The sequence below is a fragment of the Aspergillus ruber genome (genome assembly GCF_000600275.1).
Source record: "Aspergillus ruber CBS 135680 unplaced genomic scaffold scaffold00007, whole genome shotgun sequence".
NCBI lineage: Eukaryota > Fungi > Ascomycota > Eurotiomycetes > Eurotiales > Aspergillaceae > Aspergillus > Aspergillus ruber.
Genome location: NW_024467303.1, coordinates 116378 through 135671, shown reverse-complemented (window position 1 = coordinate 135671; position 19294 = coordinate 116378). Strand labels below are relative to the sequence as shown.

Below are 19294 nucleotides of genomic sequence, written 5' to 3'. Positions count from 1 at the left end.
CAGCCAGAATGCATAAAAATGCTCCCTTTTCGTCGTTCGAGAATCGGGGATATGAAGCGCTAAGGCTCAGGCTTGTATGTGTTTGTTCGCTCATCCAGTTCAACGCGTAGACGAAGGCCCTGGATCCACGATCTGGTGAACTTTTTGGGAAGGAATATTGAAATTCACTTCACCAAAGCTCATCGAGGATGACAGTCAGTCCCCTTCAGAGATCCTCATGGACGTATCCCATCTTCCAAGTTCTTTTTTGACTTCTCCTTGTCAACTGGAAATAATTGTTTTTGTTTTGGCTGTGTGTAATGGCTAATTCAAACAGAGCGTTTAGGTATTGAATTCAAAGTAGAATTATTCGTTTCTCAAACCTGATATAGCCCACTGTGTGTTTCTTGTGCTTGCGGAAGAAAGATCCATCAAACAGTATTTTTTTTTTGTCTCACTTCGATACATTGTAAGATATTCATGGAGTGTTCGAATCCAAATCCGAGTAGATTATTTCACGAAATAAATTCAGACAAAGAGTGTGAGGTGGATGACTGAGAAGGTTTATAAGTCAATAACATCCAAGTCAGTGGATAGAGATGAGACGAGGGGGAGAACGGTATTAGGGCTCATAACCAGACATTGAGTAAATGGCCACATCTACCTGAATGTGTTCGAAATTTGGAAAGTAGTCTACTTGCAGTTTAGATAGGTCCGAAATAACTGTCCATTCTCTCCCAGTTGACATGACTTTATTCTGACGACCAGATCTACTAGAGCACACAATCCTGTAATTCCAAAAAAAAAAAAAAAAAAAAAAAAAAAAAAAAAAAAAAAAAAAGAAAAAAGAGGAAAACGGACAATAATCAATTACTACCACATTCTAATAGCTAAACACAAACACTACTTATGTTACATCCATCTGCCTCAAAAGTCCCTGCAACTCAGGCCTCTTAACCGGTTTAATAAGAAACGTATCAATGCCCGACCCAAACGCCTCTTTTTGCGCATCCGCACTGTCCAGACCCGTCAAGGCTACGATGATCATGGGCCGGATGGACTCGGGCTGGGACTTGTTCTTGTACTGTTTTTCAATGCGCCGCATGTGGCGGGCCGCTTCGAAACCGTCCATTATGGGCATGGATAGGTCTGTTCAAATATTAGAGGAAGAAAGGATTTGAAGAGGAGGGGGACATACCGATTACCACGACACCGAACCGGCCTGGCTGGGCCTTGTATGTATCGACAGCTTCAACGCCATTCCTCGCTGTTAGATAGTCGTACCCACTCTTCTTCGTGTACACGGATAGTAGCTGAAGGTTGAGGTCATTATCATCCACCAGCAACACGGATCTCCCAGTCGTGCGCTCTTCCGCCGCACCATTCTTGTCGGCCGACGATGGGTTGGTTCCACTGCGACTGCGACTCCCATCCCCCATAGTATCGGTAGTAGGCCTCTTGCTAATCTTCATGCGCTCGTCTGGAGGATCGCTGGGATTAAGGTTCAACGGCAAATGAGACGACTCGGGCATCTCGACCCAACGTGTGGGCTCATCAGGGCTGCTAGTCTGTTCTCCTTGTTGCTCCAACCGGCGCTTGATGCACAAGTCAAGAGCACGAGCCAGCTTGCGCGGCCCGCAGGGCTGGCTGATGAACTCGAAGATGGGTGACTCGTTGCCGCGGCTCTTGGCCGCGATGAACATGTTGTGTGCTTCTTCAGGAGATTGGCAGATTACCACGACGGGGGACCCACAGCCCTTGTCGACATTGTCGCCCGTTAGATGCTGGCCTAAGTTGAATATATTGCGACCCTCTCGGTCCTCACTGTCGAGCTCGGTTTGAACAGCTAAGTAGAAGTCGAATGGTTTATGCTCGCCCTGTACTGGAGATACAGTGGTAGCGTTTAGACCGAACCACTCACGACATAATCGTTCCAGAGACGAATACAGCGTGGAATCGCGCTTCGAGCGTAGCGAGGACCCAAACCCTAATAGGCCAACCGACTTGCCCTCAACATGACTCCGCAACGTCTTGAACACCGACGCGTCTGAGGGTGCAGGGTGGTGGGTAAGTGGAGTACGAATAGTCATCGTGGTACCAACACCTTGGGTCGAGTTGACCTCGATAGAGCCCCCGAGGGATCCCACCGCTTGACGGACGATGCTCAGGCCCAGACCGCTCCCCGAGGCGAGCGCGTTCTCTTGTCTAAATGGGGTGAAGAGGTCCTTCTGCAAGTACTCAGGGCCAATGCCCTTGCCGGTGTCCTTGACAGTCAGGGTCACCTCATATTGCTCGGCTTCATCCTCAGAATCCGAGACTGGGCGCTTCTTCTTTTTCTTCTCCGTTCGGGACGACGTGAGTCTGATATGGATAAAGCCTGACGAGGTGTACTTGAGGGCGTTGCCGAAAGTATTCATTAGGATGCGGCGCCAGGCACCGGCATGCGTGTAGAAGCCCCACTCGCTCTCCTGGTCGATGTCGAAGATGATCGTGACTCGATTGCTCTCGGGGCCTGCACGTTTTGATGGTGCATCGTCTGCTGCTCGTGAGGAGGAATCGGTCAAGGCTGGGGGCGGTGTTTGCGGATGGTTGTAGAAACTATAGCCTGCGAAGACGCATTCCGTCACCTCCTCGAGCACCTGGTCCAGCTGCACGTCAGCATACAATGGTTTCTCGCGCTGTCGTGTCCTGAAGGGAGATCGTTTCTTCTGGTATTTGTCGATGAATGTGAAATCGAGCAGGTTATTGATGGTGTCCAGTAGAGTGCGGCCACAGGCCTCAATTGTGTGAACCATGCCATGCTGGAGAGCGTTCATCGCCGTGTCACTCAGGATGTCGGAGGTGCCCAAAATGCCATGAAGTGGGTTGCGGAGCTCGTGAGTGATACTGCTAACAAGATTGGTTTTGGCCCTGTCCGCAACCTTTGCATCGAGGCGCCGGATTTCCGTCATGATGCTGTTTGCAAAGGCGGAGATGTACACGAGCTCGTTCTCGGTCGTGAAAACGCGTTCCGGACTGTTGGTCCAGACCAAGTTAACGGCAAAGCATCTGTTCTTGTCCGTGTCCCACACGGGCAACACCATGATGTTCCGGGCATCTGGAAAGATATTGATTAGATGTTCGGCGTCGTGCAGGAAGGCAGGCTTCCGCCTTCGTTTGCTGCCGGGCCGCCGCTTCTGCTTCTTAATACGGACAGCGTTACCCTCAGCACATGATTTCTCGGATCCAGATGTGGCCTGGGAGATGGAGTCGCTGTCGTCTGAGACCGCTCGATTGGCATTATAGGAGAATATTTTGCCCTGAGGATACCGATGGAGCAGCGATGTGAGCAGGGACTTCTTCGCCGCGATCTCGGATCCCACCATTGAGTTGCTATTGATACTAGATACCCGTGAGGTGGAAGATCCCAGACAGACGCAAGCCGAAGGACCATGTGGTTCCCCATCCTCATCCGAGGCCGAGGATGGCTGGCGTCGGGATGATGAAGATGAACCGGAGTCAGTCTCCTCGTCACTGGTCCCTGTTTCCTTGCCGGAGCCTGTCACCTTGCGACTGTTATTATAGACCAAGTCACCAAATCGCTCACTGTTCGGATCGAGGAACACGACCCCTTCGGCGCCAATAGATTCCCTGATTAGGTTGGCCGCACGGGAGAAGACATGCTTGATGCTTGTTGACAGCATGTCTTCCTCCAGGGCTTCATCACCAGCAAGAATACCTCGGGCTGGCTTGGGTTTCTGTGACGACTGATCCGGCCTATTGCCGTCGGAGCGTCTGACCGGCTCCTGGTTGTTCACCGCCAGGGCGCCGTCTCCCCCACGCCTGGGAACCCGGTACGCGAGAGTTTTCTGATCGGTACCCTTGGCCGCCTCTTGCAATTCCTGCTGTCGCATGTTCAACTGGCCCTCGACCGTCTCCCCGGACTGCTCCGAGGCTGCATATTGAGCATTAGCCTCACGCCAGGAATGGCGCAGGGTGGCTCTGCCCTCGACAAAACTGCCCAGGCCCACAATCATGCGTTCGGCTTGCTGGCTATTGTGGTACTCGCGCTCCGTGACCAGATGTCCCATAACAGTAGATGCCATATCCTTCAGGAACTGCAGCGAATGCTCATCAATGCCCTCGGGGCGGGGCGTAGCGTCCCAGATGCTGTATGCGCCGATGACAAAACCGCGCGGACTGATAATGGGCACGGCCGCGTAGAAACGGACGTCGGATAACTCGTCCAACAGCCGGCCGGACTCGAACCAGTCCTCCGTCACATCCGGCACTACCACGGCGCTCCCGTTCATCACCCACCTGACCTGGTCGTGTTCCAGGGATGGTAAGCTGGAGACCAGGTGGCAAAGACCCCTGTCCTTGGGAAAAGAACAGCATCCTAATCGTAAACGGTCACATTCATCACGGACGTGGCCCCCGACCAAACTCAAGGTAGGTGTAGCCTCAGCCAACACATGTTGGTACGCGCGGTCGAAGAGCGAAATTAGGGCTCTCTGGGCGCCTAGTCGGAAGGCGCCTAGCTGAGCGAAAGAGACCAAGGCAGTGTCTCGAGACGGTTGACATCCATGCTGCCAATGGGTGAAATTAAAACTAGAACTAGGGCTGGTATCATGGGGAAGGTACCTGCGGGACAAGTTAGCGATGGCATGACTCTCCTACGGCGGAAATGGCCAATTTGATTATACAGAGTACATACTTGAAGAATTCCCGCTCCTGCGCTAGTGGGAAGTAAGACTGCGCAGTGGTTCCAGCATTAGCAGTCATAATGCGGAATAATATGGGTCTGAGGTATAGGCGACGCTGACTACTTAAAAAGGTAGGAGACCTGGACCCGATGAGATAAGCAATCCTGCTGGAACCATGATGTCACGATAACTACGTCATAGCCTGCCTGCCTCAGGTATGGAATGCTGTAGAATCTTGAGTGTGCCCTATTCTGTTTCTATTACGCATTAGAGCTTAGCCTTGAAGTTATCAGTTCTCGTCATAGCCGAAGTTATCCTTTTGAGCTCCTGCAAATGGCCCTTATAAACCCCTCGAGGCGTGGTGTTGTACTTGCGGCACCGATGCGCCGCTGCAGCCGTCGCAATGGCATTTTGTCCACCATTCCCCATGAACTTCGAGTTCGATCCGGCAACATGGGTGACGCTTATATGCTTATCCGCCATCATCAAGTTCGGGACGTTGACTAAATACAAGCAGCGAAAGGGAATGTTCATACGGCTTCCGATCACGCTCATCCCACTCCCAATACTTCAGACCAAAGTCATATTTGCCATTCCCTGGGTAGTGCAAACAAAACGCCCCATCATTCTGCACCACGGCATCAGGGAAGTTTCTGTGTGTGCGGATATCCGTCTCCGCGAGGACGTAGTCGCCTTTATATCGACGAAATTCGCCCTGCACAGAAACACAAGCAACCCACTCAAGCTCTATGTTGGCGTAGTTTTCAGGATCCATGGTCTTGAAATTCGAGAGAGTACCATAGATAGCCCGCAGGAGATGATTGCGGATATGCTCACCCTGAGTATACGGATCCAGCCACTGCCCATACTCCCATAAATGGGTAAGCGGGCCCTTCATGCGCCGCCGGATCGAGGGTCCGGAGGAACGACCATTGGACCCGGGCCGTTTTCGATCCCGGGTTATGTGAGCTGTCCCCGTAGGTCTGAGAAGTCTTTGGTGACTTCTGTGGCCCATGGGACACTGGGAAAGGATACTGGGACGTCTGCCATGCGCGTGCGGAAAAAGACGGTGTTTCCGTGGTGCATGTTGTCGGCTTGGGCGGGAGCTAGATGCTCGCCGCACTCTGCTTGTGATTCTTGGCCGTATAGCGTCTCTGCGCCTGAGTATATGCCTAGGATGGATTTCCCAGAGCAGTCGACGAAAGAGGTTGTAGTAAGGCGGACCTCCCGACCACCACAGGCAGCGCGGGCGTCAATAAAAGCAATACTGGAACCCGTAGTAACCACAGCATCGTAAACAGTGTGCCCCAGAAAGACTGTAGCATTAGGCTCAACGTCAAGCAGGTCTTTCGCATACAAATCTCCGCCCGGGTGGCGCACCGAAATCTCATCGATGAAGGCAGCCACACTTCGTAATCATTTCTCTTCCAATTCCTCAGAGATATCCTCACAATTCAACGCCCCCTTAGCAGCCAGACACCATGGGATTTGTCAGTGGCCTTTGTCCGATATGGCAAAGGGCGGCCATAATGAGATCTGGGGTGTTGATTTAAAAGACGGCAATCATGTAATAGCACAATAAATCCTAGACAAAGTACTTGGCCAGACTAGACAGAGAAAAAGCAGTTACTTATCTGTGCATAGCTCTACGATTCCCATGGAACACTCTGTTCAATAAATCCGCAGACCTCCAGAACATATGCTGTAATCGCAAAATCCTGGAATGGCGACGTCGAACCAACCCAGGAGCTCTCATGAGCGAAACGTATTTCCTCTCTGAACTGAACCTGTGCCATATCACGCTGGACCGGGGCAAATATAAATTATAGGTGAAGATTGACAAGATGGCTTTAGATCGATATTCACAAATCCATGAGGTCCTGGCGACATCTGAAGGAATGGTGAAGCTGGGTACCGCAGTGGTCGAGACGCTCACCAATTTGGTTATACTGCACCGTCAGAAGATCAGGAAGATCCCAACCTTAAATTCAATTACCAGGTGCTTTGTGTTATTGAAATCAAAATCTATCATACACTGAAGGGCAATGAAGAATTTCCTTTCCATTCGAACCTGTGCAGTGCCACTGAGTTAGGGAAGATCATGCATCTTTACTATTAAGGTATTCTGACATGGCTATGGTGGCTCCACGTGCTACAGCTATGGCACATGCTATTGCGAAGAGAGCTTCAACGAAGGAATAGTCCAAGCGCTTCGTGATTGATTATCCCCGAAGTGCTCGACTGTAAACACGACATTGAATCAGACTTCTTCACAACGACTACTTCCTACACCAAACTGTTCGAGGGCTAAAGGGCTGAAAGACCGTGTTTACGCACGGCGGTCTGCATCCGGAGAATATTATCGTCCGATATGATGGTACTGTCGTGCTTGTGGATTGGGGCCGGGCGAGGCTCTGGCCCGAGTATTGAGAGCTTTATCGTGTTATATCTAGTCACCCATGGAGAGCATCGTGGCAGCGTATAGTGAAGAAGTTTGTTCCGCTGTTTTATGTTGTGTATAATGGAATTAAAGGGTGTTTAGGACAGTTTAGAGGTGAGGTATGGTTCAAACTCGCTAGAGCAGCCCTGGACTAATCTAGTGTTCTTCGAACAGAACATTTTGAGGCAGCATAGATCAGAATAAAAGGCACAGCCAGTCGATCCTTCACCAACAGGGATGTCAGATCAGCGGACCTACAGGGGTAGTTGTAGGTACTCATTGCTCGTATTCATCTATCCGCCATCAAACAACATTTGCACGTCCAACAATGGCTATACGTCCTATACAAACTGCTGAAGACAGAGAGGAGAACGCCTTCTTCGTTCCAAATATAATTGGTATGTCGCTTCGTTTCCGAATGCCTCGAACCTGCCTAATCCTATAGGGTACACACGTGTTATATTCGCCATAGCATCCCTCTACTACATGCCCCTCCACCCCCGCACATGCTTCCTCCTATACAGCATATCCCGCCTCCTTGATGCTCTAGACGGAGCTGCTGCTCGCCGTCTCGGACAATGCACCCAATTCGGCGCAGTGCTGGATATGATCACAGACCGCTGTACAACGACTTGTCTATTGATGTTTATAGCGAGCGCGTTCCCAAGATGGAGCATCGTCTTGCAGGGATGGATTAGTTTGGACTACTCAAACCACTATATTCATATGTATACGACATTAGGGATAGGCAGAAATTGCCAGAGCCATAAGCAGATTGATGAGAACCGGCCTTAGGTTATGTGGGTTTATTACTCGAATATACTATGCTATCCAACTTATTGTGAGAGATAAAGCTAAGGACCGGCAGTATATCCTCTTCTTCGTCTGCTTGCTGAACGAGCTGTTCTTTATCGCGTTGTATTTGCTCTCCTTCTCATCTCCTACGCTTATGCCATCGGTATCGGAGGCCTCGCGGGCGACTAGGCCGTGGAGCGCTGGGACAATGGGAATGGCTCGGTAAGTTTACTCACAGGGAATGGATTAGGTTTTGTGCTTACGCTGTGCCAGTGTAAAAAAGATAGACAGCGCTGTTCCATGGACCTTACAGATTACCTCATCGCTGTTTATGCTACTTCAGCAGTATGTGAATGTTGTTCAATTGATCGAGGCTAGCAAGTGGCTTGTAGGGGGTGACCTGAAAATGAGGAGGAAGATGCATTCCCAGAAAATTCAGTGGACACAGCCAAAGCGGTGGATTAGAATATTAGACCTGAAGTTATTTCTGATTTCTTGGTATTTCCCTTTTTGTCTATAGCCCAATTTCACCGAATAGCCTGGAATGTATCCAGAAAAGGTTTCAATTTCACAACGGCGGTCCACTTCACAAGCCATAAATGATGTCTCTCTGTGCCTGATGAGGTTTAGACGGATGCCAACCGTGCGCGAGAGCTGAGATGTCGATACATGATCTACCCTGTAGTTGAGCACCTAGAAGGTACAGTGATAATGGCATGAGACCTCTACTCCCCGGCCTTATCCTTTGAACTAGTATTTGCACTTCAGCCCCTGGCTACTATCCAATGGCCTTTTTAACGCCATCCATGGCACTCTGCGGCAACGAGGATCTCCTCTACACCACATTGGCATGCTTTCTTCTTGAGAACCATGTCTGCAGGGGCAGAGTTATATCATAGTGACCCATGAGCAGATCTAGTCACGGGGACTCGAATTCGCCGTGTTTTTCGTCTAATATGTACGATCCCCATCCAAAAGTGGGTCTAAGGACGATGGGTCTCAAAAGCTGTCATCATCTAATCAGCCCCTAAAAGAACCCCGGTTGACTTCACGCGTAGGTCGTGACCAAAGATCTCCGGCTTCTATATCTCGACGGGATGTTAGCTGTGAGATCCAAAGGTACTCTCGAGTAATAGGAAGGTGAGTTTTCGCCGTTAGATGAGGAGCCAAGCCGGAAGTCATACGGCAGACATTCCCATCGGTGGGTCAATCTGCAGGCAGATCATCAGAGTGGCCTGTGTGGTAGTAGAACGGTGGGTTTTGGTTGGCAAGCTGATATCGGAAAACGAATCCATGGTATGCGGAGTGACACATGGCATTCACATGGGTCAACATTGACTTCATGTTGTCTGTCTTGCATCTAAATCTCTCTTTCCCGGTAAATAGTATATCGCAAATTGGCCAAGTCGGCCGATGATATCAAGGACAAGGCAGCCGCGCCGATTGACCCCAGAAGCGGAGGTGTTGCCGTCGATTCCTAGACTGCGACAAGTCCTCACGTCAGTATCCAGGAAGGTAAACGAGGACCCGAACTACACCAATCAATTCGTTATCATTCGAGGAATATCGCCCCGCAAATTTATATTTCAAAAATGGCAGGGCATTCCGCCGTCAGGCTCACCCTGGACAGCAAGTGCGCCATTTTGAGAATGCCCTCAAAAACACACGACTGCATCGCGCAAACCTTTACCGCTGAGCTCGTTGAGAAATTGTTGACAATGCGGATCCGCCCCCGTGACTGGTCATACAGTTAATGGACCAGCGGAGTACAAGGGCAGGTCGTGCCGTAAAGAAGCCGATCAGTCATTGATGCCGAAGAAAAACCCCCAGCATGACCCCGGAGAAGATTGGTCCTCCCTGATGATTGAAACTAGGTTTTCGGAATTCTAATCCCAGTTGGTCCCCGACTGCCATTGGTGGTTCGCAAATTCGGACAGTGAACTCAAGATAGTCCTCCCACTCGACATTCCCCAGACCGGGGCCTCACGCGTGGGTACACAAACCTACCTGCTTCATCACTCGGTGGTATCCGGATCCGTTTCAGCACCTTATCCGCCAGCAGCCCTTTTTGCTCCCCCAGTGGTAACTTCCGGTGGTCCTTCATCTTCTTCAACGGACCTTGCATCACCCCGTGCACCTACGTCCTCGCAATCGACATCCGGTCAGGCAGCGGATACAACCATACTGCGGCTTTTATGTCGCCCAGGAAATTTTCAATTTTCCCGGAGTTGTTCATGACACTCCTCTTGAGGCTCCCATTAGAAGCTGTCATGCGCCGTGAACCGTCGCCTAAAACCTAGGAGGTTCGTTATATTGAATCAAGTGGTGATGATAACTGGGAATGTGCCGCCGTGTGTTTTGATAGAACTGTCTAACCTTTTGTGCTTCCTGATCATGTGCTGTTCAAGTCTCCAAAAGGAGTGTCAGTGGAGGATACGGTTATATGGGATGGGTACTAAATTCGGCGTTGGTTCATATTCTCAAGGTCATTGATTGGCCAAAAGATTGTCACTCACACATAGCGTTGACAGATCTCCTTACCTTTTCTTGATCCTCGGAAGTCAAATGACACGCGGAATGTCTTGTCCTTTTTTCTTTTTCTATCTGACCAGAACTAGCTACTGCTTCAATTCCTAGTTCTTGTTCAAACTCGGTGGTCACGTTCAATGATTCAATGATGCAATGAGTATATTTGTATTTCATCAAGGAAACATATCCTGTTATATGATTTAGTCCGCATACGTACTTGGTTTTCTAGACAGCTCGAAGGCTTTCCCTTTCCGTTTTTGTGCTCACCCCTCGTGTCAGGGTGCAGGGTCAGGTACAGATATATTAGGAATTGACGAACAGGTCAAGCTCCAGGTCAGGCTAACTACAGGTACATAGACAAGACGCAGCTCGAAGAGCTGCGATAGGATTCGGCTTCAGCAGGAAGAGATATCTGTCGGAATCACAACTTAGGGTCGAAAGTACGTATCGAGCGTATAAGGTTGAGGTCTCTGATTCTTGCAAAAAGGTGCTATATAGGATCCTATATAATACCGTTGACTACCTTATAGAGTATACTAAGCGATTATGCGGTTTCAAAAGCAGTAATGGCAGAGGAGTAGATAAGCTGCCGGCGCCATATTATCAGCGAGGCATCAATCAGGCATCAGTTGGTATTGTTCGGTAAGGAACCTCTATATTCCGACTGTACCCATCGGGTCACGTGACTGGCCGCCCTCGCTTTCTGCCCGATAGTCATATAGTTAGCCAAGCCGATAGACCATCGGTCCAATCAACTACTCTGGCACACTAAAAACTGAGCAGGCCCTAAGTACCCTCATTAAAACGGCGGCGTCCGAAGAGGAAATTCATGGTCGTTTTAGAAAAACAGGCACGTATAGGTGTATATGTACATATGTACATATACGTTTTGTATACTCCTGTCCTCCCGCGAGAAAGAACACGTCCCATATAAGCCTTTTGCAGTGTCATAATCATGGAATGGAGTTGAGGCTCCATATGTGGAGGGCGTGGTTGTTCTTGTGACCAGCGTCGATATTGTACTAATACGGACGTATATAAGAGGACAAGAGGTGAAGAAGCATACGGGACGGAATGAGGGCTTTCTGTCTTGGTTGTCTTGTCTTTCGGAACCCCAGCCCGAAAGAAATCAAAAGATTCAACGAAGCCGGCGATTAGCCTTAGCAATTATCCTGCAAACTTTTATTTACTCACATTTACCTTCCTCTGCTTCATAAGCAAAGCCGAAATAGAATACATTCTCGCTAGTGCAACAAAGTAAACCGGGTTATTATGTACAGCCGTGCCTTCCACCACCACGCTGTCAGATATGAAGCCCCTCCACATATTATTAGAACCGCCGGTCACGCGACATCAACCAGCAATGCCGGTCCAGCTGAAAAGAGACCCCCAAACTCAATCGCAGCATAAAACCTAGAAATATCCATACCCGTACTGAAGAGTATGCACCTGTACCCCATACAGACTAACGAGACCCCCATCTCGGCGTCATCCCCCCAACCGGCTTCCTCGCCGCCGGATCAAGCATCCCAGGGCTCGGCGACCTTCCTCCCTGCAACCTTGCCCTCAACCGTTCCTGCGCAGAAGACGCCCCTGAACCAGACCCTGGAACGGTCTGATACGACCCCGTGCGCTGACTAGGCAGTGGTCTTGCCCCAGCCGGCTGTCCAAGACCAGGCGAAGGCATCGGCGACGAAGAAGCGTTCATAGGCCCCGCGGCAGCAGGGGCACTCGCGGCGGCTGCCAACGGCGCACCAGAGGCATTGGGCGTCGACCGACCTCGACGGAGACTTGCTGTCTGCGAAGTCGCAGGTTGAGGGGATCCCGTGTCGCCCCAGAGGTCGCCCAGGCCACCCCCTCTTCCGTGACTCGCGGCGGAGGGCTGGCCAGGGGCACCGGGAGGGAGTTGGGTTGTTGCGACGACACGGGTTGGTTGGGGTGGGTTTGGATTTTTCGGGTCTGGGGGGAGCCAGGCTGGGAATGGACGGGCTTTTTCGACGTAGTAGGCGCGTAGGACGTTGGAGATGTGGGAGCAGTCTTCGTTGTCGGGGTCGTCGGCTTCGTCGCCTAGTGTGATTGCGCGACGGAGGGAGTTGAGGCGCGTGCCTAGGTTTGATATGGCAGAGGAAGAGGTTAGGGAAGAGAAGTAGGATGTCATTGTGTAGTTTATTATCTTTCTTCGTCTGTTGAGACCAGTTCAATGGGTGTTGTGTCGATGAGGGGCGGCTAGCGACTAGACGTCAAGCAAACGCAGAAACAGCAATCAATGGGTATCAGTAGTCAATAATCAATGGAGAATAAATATTATGGACAAGTGGACAGTTGCCAGTCTGAGACCGGAAAGGAGTGAAGTGCTTCAAATGTATTACTCCAGGAAGAGGTTATGATCTCCGTCGAGCCACCGTTTCAGCGGAGCGCACGTGATTTAATTCCTGAGGCAAACAACGTTATACAAATGAATTGCTATGGACAACAAACATTGAACAATTACATTGAAGGTATGGTCCCAATAAATATGGGTAACAACAGGATGTATATGCAATACCTGGGTATGAAAATCCCAATCGCAGCAGTAACAGTAGCAGCAGCAGAAACCGACCAACGCCATGCACATAACCAACATAACTTTTCTCTTGGTCCGCTTTTCTTTCGATGTCCTCCGTAACAATGGGAGAAGAGAGCCTATGCCATGACATTCTCCTTGCCCGCGCCCTCCGTCTCGTACTCGATCTCGATCTTCGGTCCCTTCTTCCGGGGTTGCGCGCGAGGAGCAGGACGCTTCCTCTTGCCAGGCAGGGGCTTCTTCTCTTCTTCACTGTCCTCGTCGCTGTCAGACTCGTCCTCGCTGCCATCATCCTCCTCACTATCGTAATCACTCGAACCGGCAGACTCATTACCCAACCAATCTTCCATATCCTCGAGATCCTCATCAACATCACTAACATACTCCACCTCCCCAACTCCCTCCTCCTCCTCATCCATATCCTCAATCCTCTCCCCATCATCCAGATCTTCATCCCTCTCGCCCTCACCCGACCGTTCTAATCCCCTAAGCACCTTCTTCCAAATCCCCTCCTCCACATTCAATGGCCGATCCCCATAGGCTCCACTCCTCAACCTCTCAATCAACTCCCTCTCAATCGCCCTCTCCACCTTCGCCGCACTAGCCGCCTTCCTCTCTCTCGTCTCCTCCCTCCGTCTAATCTTCGGCGCCAACTTCGGCACAACAGTCTCCTCAATCATCCCATCCTCCTTCTCTAACTTCCTCATCCGAATAGACACCTGCGTCAGCCTCGTCAAACGCTGCTTGCACTTATGCACCAGGAACTTGGGCCAGTAGATGAGGCGCTCGTCGAGCTGTTCGAGGGCTTTCGCGTAGTTGGAGGAGAGGCGTACGCGCTCCCACCATTTGCTGGGCATGTGAGCGCGTTCGACTGTCTTGGTGTAGAGGTACATGGCGCCGGTTTCAGGGTCGGAACGCACGGTTGCGTAGCGGGAGTTGGCGAGGGGGCAGGATTGGCGGTTGCAGAGACCGCTAACGTTGTATTCATTTCGGCAGAAGTTTTGTTCTTTTGTTGTTCTGTGTCTTTATTAGATTTTGTCTGATTTTTTTGAGGGGGAGTAAAGCGCACTTGAGCTTGTAAGAACAGAATTGCTGGTTGATAACCTGCCAGACAATCTCGTCCGACGACATCTTGTCTTACTATGGGTCCGGTATAACCTGAAGACCTGATAATATTTTAAACGTGGTGGACAATGGTGGTTTCGAGGATGGTATTGCGCTGCGGAAAAAATCTAAAGAAAAAAAAGTTGCTGCGGTGACTGGTCACGTGATGCGCCGATAAGGCTTATCGGGTCGCTTTGCAGGCCGTTTCAGAGGCGGCGCATTTCTAACCTGCCTGCATATTAGGAATGATGTTTTTAATAGAGTAGTTAATGATTAGAGCATTTGAAATTCATTTCTATAGCTCATTATCTACAGTCATCGCATGTACAGGATATAGAGTATTCTTTCCCATCCAGCTAAGGCTACCACCCCTCCATCTGCCCTCCATACGATCCATGCATCGGCACCGATCCCTCCCACTCCCCATTCCCATGCATCATAGGCGGCGCCGTCAACTCCCCCTCATCCACTCCCCCAAACCCATCACCTCCACCAACACCCCATCCCATACTCTCCAACTCCCTCGTAAAGAAATCTCTCTCCTCCTCCATTATATTCGCGCCCTCGTCGCCGCCCATGACATCTGTGTATCGGCGCAGATGCCACCAGTGGGTTAGGCCACGGAGAGCTTGTTCGAGTGGGAGTGCTTGGTCGACTTCTGCGTCGACGTCGGAGCCCGCGAGCCAGTCGTCGCGGAGTTCGGGGCGGCAGTAGAGGTAGATTGCTGTGATGACGCGCATGTTGCTTTGGCGCCATTTGCGGCCGCAGTAGGGGACTTGGGATTTGAAGAGCTTGAGTGTGTAGAAGCGAAGGTGTGGGTCTGGGATTTTGAGGCCCTTACGGAGGATTGTGCTGGATTTGTACTGCACCAGCAACAGACAGCGATGGGCTTTGTCGCGGGTGATCTTCTGCATGATGTGCAAGAAGTTGATGGCGGAGAAGAAGTTGCGAAAGGAGAAAATGGTGATGGGTTCTTTGGGTGGTGGTGCGGTTGGGTGGCCTAGCTCGTCGACTTCGGGGCGGCTTTGGCCTTCGATGAATTCGGGGACAGGTTCGCGTTCTTCTGGAGATGGGGCGCGCTCGAGGTCTTGGTCTTCTCGGTATCGAGAGATGGGTGGTGGGATTGCTTCGTCCTCACTGCCGGCGGATTCTTCGTCGGAGTTTCCGGGGAATTCTTCTGGACAGTCTGAGTGGATGCGGCAGAACTGGAAGAATCTGATGCTGTTAGTGAGCTGCCACGTCAAAGGTGCGATGTACTCACCCTAAGCCGTCACGGTCATTCTTCTGCGCGACCGCTTGGTCAATATCTTGATGAGCAAACATCTTCAGAATTAATGGCAGGTAGTTCGAGTCAAGCAACAGCTGCGTCATGTACTCGAATTTCAGTATATCTAAACAGGATTAGCAGTTGCACGGTGAAATCGGGAAATTCAGTCTTACGAGATCTCTTGAACCACTTCAGCAGAAGCAGCAGGGACCCGGAGATCGCCTTCCCAGTCACCTCTCGGAGCCGAATATTGTCAAGTTCGTCAATAGCAACTTCAGCAAAAGTGTTCTGCCCAACTGGGACGCCTTGAACCGAGCCGTATCCATCGCTAAGGGTGTTAGAACACACTTCGATAGTTGAAGGGACCGTGGACTCACCTCATCATGTTCCCGTTCTGGCCATTCTGGCCAACGACAGCGCTGACATTCGTCAAGATGATCTTCAAAAAGACAATCGTAATAGACTGTAGATGCACCAACGCTTGCGCCTGAAGGTTATAAGCATCGCACTCGTTTCATATGGGTAGACGAACTCACGTAAAACGATTCCACAGCATCAAGCCGTCCTTGAATGTCCCCATTACCAGTCTCCCTCTCCGAAGGCCACTTGAACTTAGGCTTCCTCTCCAACAACGACAAATCCTCCAAATTCTCAGTAGTCTCCTCCAAATCCAAGTCCGGAAGATCAGCATCATCCAAATTCCAGCCACGGTCGTATTTCATGAAGCGTTCCCGCTCCTCCCATAACTGTCGCATTGCTCTTGTCATCTTCACATGACTAGAGAACAGCTTTCCAGCTTCAATGATTGAGGCCGGCACGTCACTGCCATCCCATCGCTTTCCTACCAACGTATCCTGGCGTTCGGTCGTACCTTTTCCGCCAATGGAATTGCTGGAGTCGTCGAGCGGGGGATACATGAATGGGAAGTTTTGGTTGGTTTGGTAATTCTGCTTCTTCGCGGCCTTTCCGCCTGGACCGATGGGTGATGGTGGGGGAGAGGGAGCGGGTGTTGCGATGTGCACGGATTGATGGAGGATTGAGCCATTACCGCCTGACATAGAAGGGCCGACACCAGAGAACAAGCTGCCTGAACTACCTGCTCGGTTGGGATGTTGAGGGAGAGGAGGGAGGATGGAATTATTCTCTAATTCCACAGGAACCACCGCGGGAGGTGGGTTGTATGCCGGGTACTTCGATGTAATTTCTTGCCGGAAAAGATGGTAATCAAGAGGTGAAGCAGTGAGAAAGGGAGTCCGTCTTGACGGATCGTTCTTGTTCGCCTCATGGTCAGGCTCCAATTCCTCTTTCGCCTTTTTCAGGTGATCGGTACCGCCAAAAAGAAGGAGCAACGACTTCCAGAACAATAGGATAATCCTCGTAAGCGGTACATTCGCAGATTCATCCCACCGTAGTCGCGCAATGATCTCGACGAGGAATACTAATAAGTCTGGCTTTGACTGGAGAAGCGCATCCCGTACAGGTGTTTGCTGCGGATCTTGTGCTTCCTGCCTTCGACCAACCTCGATAATCAGATACAGAGCTGTGAGGACTAGATTGGCTTCGCGCTCATATGCCGCGAGAGAAGCGGGATTGATATTCTCAGACTCAGCGCCTTCAGAATCCGAGCTGGATGGAGTACGTTGTTTCTCAAAGACGCGCGCAAAGTATCCAAGCAGTATCTCGATGCCAGAGCATTCCTGGATCAAATTGACACTGGTCTCAATCCACTGGATTTGCAAGGACTTGAACTTGGGAGTCTGCTCAACGGTTCGCGGAGATAGATCTTCAGGATACTCCGGCACAGCCCGTCCAGCCGTAACGCCCCATACGCCCGTCAGCGCATAGCAAACCGTTTCCAGTGCTTCAATGCGCGCATACAAATCATCATTCCGCAAACCCTTAAGCGCCTGCTCCACAAACGACTTCCGCACACCATCATCAGCCTCAAGCCAAGCCAGCGGCCCAGCAAAGGAAATCTGACCCTGAGAGAAAATATGCCACCTATGCTCAAAGGACGACCTCATTCCCATCAGCATAACACGATCAAATTCATTATACTGAAACCACTCCTCAACTTCCTCCACAAACGGCTGCGCATCGGCATACTCAAACGCATACGCCGGCTGCTCAACTCTCGGCATCTCCTGCATCAACCGCCGCAACTGAGCCAAACTCAGCGAATCCGGCGCCCTCTGCTCATTCTGCTGAACAGGAGCCGGCGGCGGAGGCTGCAATGGCGGCGGGGGGGCTGAGCTTTCCCGACGCAGTTCTGGCCGCTTGGGTCTCCCACTTTGCGGTGGGAGGTCTGTGGGTGCTGAGGCATTGATTTGGGTAGCTTGTTCTTGACGCAGGCCCTCGGCTACTTCTTCCATCAGCTGTTCATCGGGGACAGGGCTGATGTCGGCGCCGGTTTGGTCCACTTCGTCGGCTTTGACGAAGTGGTGTTCTTCCATGCCCTCGGATGTGACTGGGGGTTCGTCCATTTCGCTTTTAACAAAAGCACGCTCTTGGGAAGATAGAACGCTAGAATCGAGTAATATCGGGGTATCTCAAGAAAAATCCAAATGGGGAATATTAAGGAGTGGGGTGTGGGAAACATAGAATCAGCGGCATCTGGTTTCTGGTACGTTTAGAAGCCCCGCGAAGAAGGCATCTTATCCAATTAAGCCTTTAACAGCCTTCCTGGTAACAGTTACTCGTTTCGTGGGGGATGAATTTGTTGTGAAGGTGAAGTCGGCGAACCACGTTATCGGTTGTATAGTCACGTGATCTACACGCGTGTGGTAAACATGAGTTAAATTGTGCTTAATATTGATTTACAATGTGCTTAAGACTATAATGCTGTAGGCATAGGGCCACTGGAATTACACTGATAGTAGGGTATCATCGCACCAATTAAGCGGCTGTAGATTCTTCAAAATATATAACGCAGATGACATCCTAATCTATGCATCACTCCGTCTTGGAGTTACTACCGCCACGATTCAACTTCCGCTTTGCTTTCCATTGTTGCCATCCGGCCTCGGCAAGGTCTTGACTTACCACCAAGTCGCGAATCCGACAGAACTGAGCTACGGGCAGATCCAATGCCCAATCGACCCAGCCATAGGTGCGCAAGAACCCCGTGACAAAAAACCAAGCAAACGCGAGCACTGTCCCAGCAGCGCACCCGGCCAGAACCTGCTTCGGGGTGTGGTAGTTCAGATAGATGCGGCTGATAGCAACGCCCGCGGCGCCAACACACAATGCGAATGCGAGGATCACCTGGACCAAATGGGAGGAGATCACCCGGGAAGTCGAGTAGGTGAACGAGTGCCGGAATAGGAGAAACAGAGCTAGGTAGACGGCGAAAAAGGCGACAAATTGCGCGTGGGATGATGGCATGCCGTAACCTTTGCCAAACATTTCTATCCACCGTCAGTACCCATCGTTAGTAACGTACATGGCATCGCGACTGGGACAACATACGTTTCGGTCGTTCTTCCTTGATAATCCGTTTCATAACAAAGTTTGAAACCTCACACCCCATCTGGCCAGCAAACATCAACAACACCTCCGCTTCCCGCGTGGCCCAGATGAGGGTCACGTATGCCACACATAGCGCTTGGGGGACGAGGGCGAGCCAGGCGGATAGGTAGGACAGAGGATCTGTGGGATTCTATGCCGGTCAGCTGTGTGCTCTCGAGTCCCGACGTCGATGATCTTGTAAAGCAACTCACATAGTGTACGTGGGTCAAGGACAGCGAAGCCAATGGTGTTTCCTCCATTTCGATGCGTTTCCCTTTTGTTCCCTTTCTGTCTGAACTGTAGGTTGGATGTATCACTGACTCGGAGCGATCGAGTTCGCGGGACGGGATGAACGGGGTGACTGATCGGATTGGAGGTGTAATACCGGGACGTCAAGAACAGGCAGTGCACATCAGCCAACTGGC

At 50.9% G+C, this 19294-nt stretch overlaps 8 protein-coding genes across 8 annotated transcripts; 1 reads left to right on the top strand and 7 right to left on the bottom strand.

Moving 5' to 3' along the window:
• Positions 1-835: 835 nt before the first annotated feature.
• Positions 836-4774, bottom strand: EURHEDRAFT_410498 (hybrid sensor histidine kinase/response regulator). Its single transcript, XM_040781374.1, has 3 exons — positions 4676-4774; positions 1178-4602; positions 836-1128 (listed from the first exon to the last, which is right to left on the bottom strand). Exons 1-3 carry the CDS (start codon positions 4741-4743, stop codon positions 887-889), a joined length of 3735 nt encoding a protein of 1244 aa, XP_040640407.1. The 5' UTR covers positions 4744-4774; the 3' UTR covers positions 836-886.
• A 157-nt stretch (positions 4775-4931) lies between these two features.
• EURHEDRAFT_376011 (uncharacterized protein) lies at positions 4932-5439 on the bottom strand (the record flags this gene model as incomplete). Its single annotated transcript, XM_040778804.1, has 2 exons — positions 4932-5167; positions 5214-5439. 2 exons carry the CDS (start codon positions 5437-5439, stop codon positions 4932-4934), a joined length of 462 nt encoding a protein of 153 aa, XP_040640406.1.
• A 185-nt stretch (positions 5440-5624) lies between these two features.
• On the bottom strand, positions 5625-6147 carry EURHEDRAFT_376010 (uncharacterized protein; the record flags this gene model as incomplete). Its single annotated transcript, XM_040778803.1, has 2 exons — positions 5625-6072; positions 6143-6147. 2 exons carry the CDS (start codon positions 6145-6147, stop codon positions 5625-5627), a joined length of 453 nt encoding a protein of 150 aa, XP_040640405.1.
• A 1285-nt stretch (positions 6148-7432) lies between these two features.
• EURHEDRAFT_513983 (CDP-alcohol phosphatidyltransferase family protein) lies at positions 7433-8419 on the top strand (the record flags this gene model as incomplete). Its single annotated transcript, XM_040786225.1, has 4 exons — positions 7433-7502; positions 7550-7832; positions 7951-8121; positions 8173-8419. The coding sequence occupies 4 exons, from the start codon at positions 7433-7435 to the stop codon at positions 8417-8419; spliced, it is 771 nt and encodes a 256-aa protein (XP_040640404.1).
• Positions 8420-11893: 3474 nt separating this feature from the next.
• Positions 11894-12586, bottom strand: EURHEDRAFT_452052 (uncharacterized protein; the record flags this gene model as incomplete). Its single annotated transcript, XM_040784000.1, has 1 exon — positions 11894-12586. One exon carries the CDS (start codon positions 12584-12586, stop codon positions 11894-11896), a length of 693 nt encoding a protein of 230 aa, XP_040640403.1.
• Positions 12587-12824: 238 nt separating this feature from the next.
• On the bottom strand, positions 12825-14198 carry EURHEDRAFT_496596 (ribosome biosynthesis protein MAK16). Its single transcript, XM_040785681.1, has 2 exons — positions 14061-14198; positions 12825-14008 (listed from the first exon to the last, which is right to left on the bottom strand). Exons 1-2 carry the CDS (start codon positions 14120-14122, stop codon positions 13111-13113), a joined length of 960 nt encoding a protein of 319 aa, XP_040640402.1. The 5' UTR covers positions 14123-14198; the 3' UTR covers positions 12825-13110.
• Positions 14199-14380: 182 nt separating this feature from the next.
• On the bottom strand, positions 14381-18068 carry EURHEDRAFT_410495 (FAR11/STRIP family protein). The gene is made up of 5 exons (XM_040781373.1): positions 15899-18068; positions 15740-15849; positions 15536-15690; positions 15357-15486; positions 14381-15310 (listed from the first exon to the last, which is right to left on the bottom strand). The coding sequence occupies exons 1-5, from the start codon at positions 17843-17845 to the stop codon at positions 14458-14460; spliced, it is 3195 nt and encodes a 1064-aa protein (XP_040640401.1). The 5' UTR covers positions 17846-18068; the 3' UTR covers positions 14381-14457.
• A 246-nt stretch (positions 18069-18314) lies between these two features.
• Positions 18315-19129, bottom strand: EURHEDRAFT_401158 (phosphatase PAP2 family protein; the record flags this gene model as incomplete). The annotated part of the gene is made up of 3 exons (XM_040780062.1): positions 18315-18769; positions 18831-19020; positions 19082-19129. 3 exons carry the CDS (start codon positions 19127-19129, stop codon positions 18315-18317), a joined length of 693 nt encoding a protein of 230 aa, XP_040640400.1.
• Positions 19130-19294: the final 165 nt, after the last annotated feature.

Bases quoted from the DNA above. Each gene is read 5' to 3' on its own strand.
- EURHEDRAFT_410498 (XM_040781374.1), bottom strand. From the start codon at position 4,743: ATGACTGCTAATGCTGGAACCACTGCGCAGTCTTACTTCCCACTAGCG. The intron at 4,603-4,675 runs GTATGTACTCTG...CTTGTCCCGCAG, and splicing joins CAGGAGCGGGAATTCTTCAA to GTACCTTCCCCATGATACCA. The intron at 1,129-1,177 runs GTATGTCCCCCT...ATATTTGAACAG, and splicing joins GTTCGGTGTCGTGGTAATCG to ACCTATCCATGCCCATAATG.
- EURHEDRAFT_496596 (XM_040785681.1), bottom strand. From the start codon at position 14,122: ATGTCGTCGGACGAGATTGTCTGGCAGGTTATCAACCAGCAATTCTGT. The intron at 14,009-14,060 runs GTGCGCTTTACT...ATAAAGACACAG, and splicing joins TTCTGTTCTTACAAGCTCAA to AACAACAAAAGAACAAAACT.
- EURHEDRAFT_410495 (XM_040781373.1), bottom strand. From the start codon at position 17,845: ATGGACGAACCCCCAGTCACATCCGAGGGCATGGAAGAACACCACTTC. The intron at 15,850-15,898 runs GTGAGTTCGTCT...TATAACCTTCAG, and splicing joins ATGCTGTGGAATCGTTTTAC to GCGCAAGCGTTGGTGCATCT. The intron at 15,311-15,356 runs GTGAGTACATCG...TAACAGCATCAG, and splicing joins AATGACCGTGACGGCTTAGG to ATTCTTCCAGTTCTGCCGCA.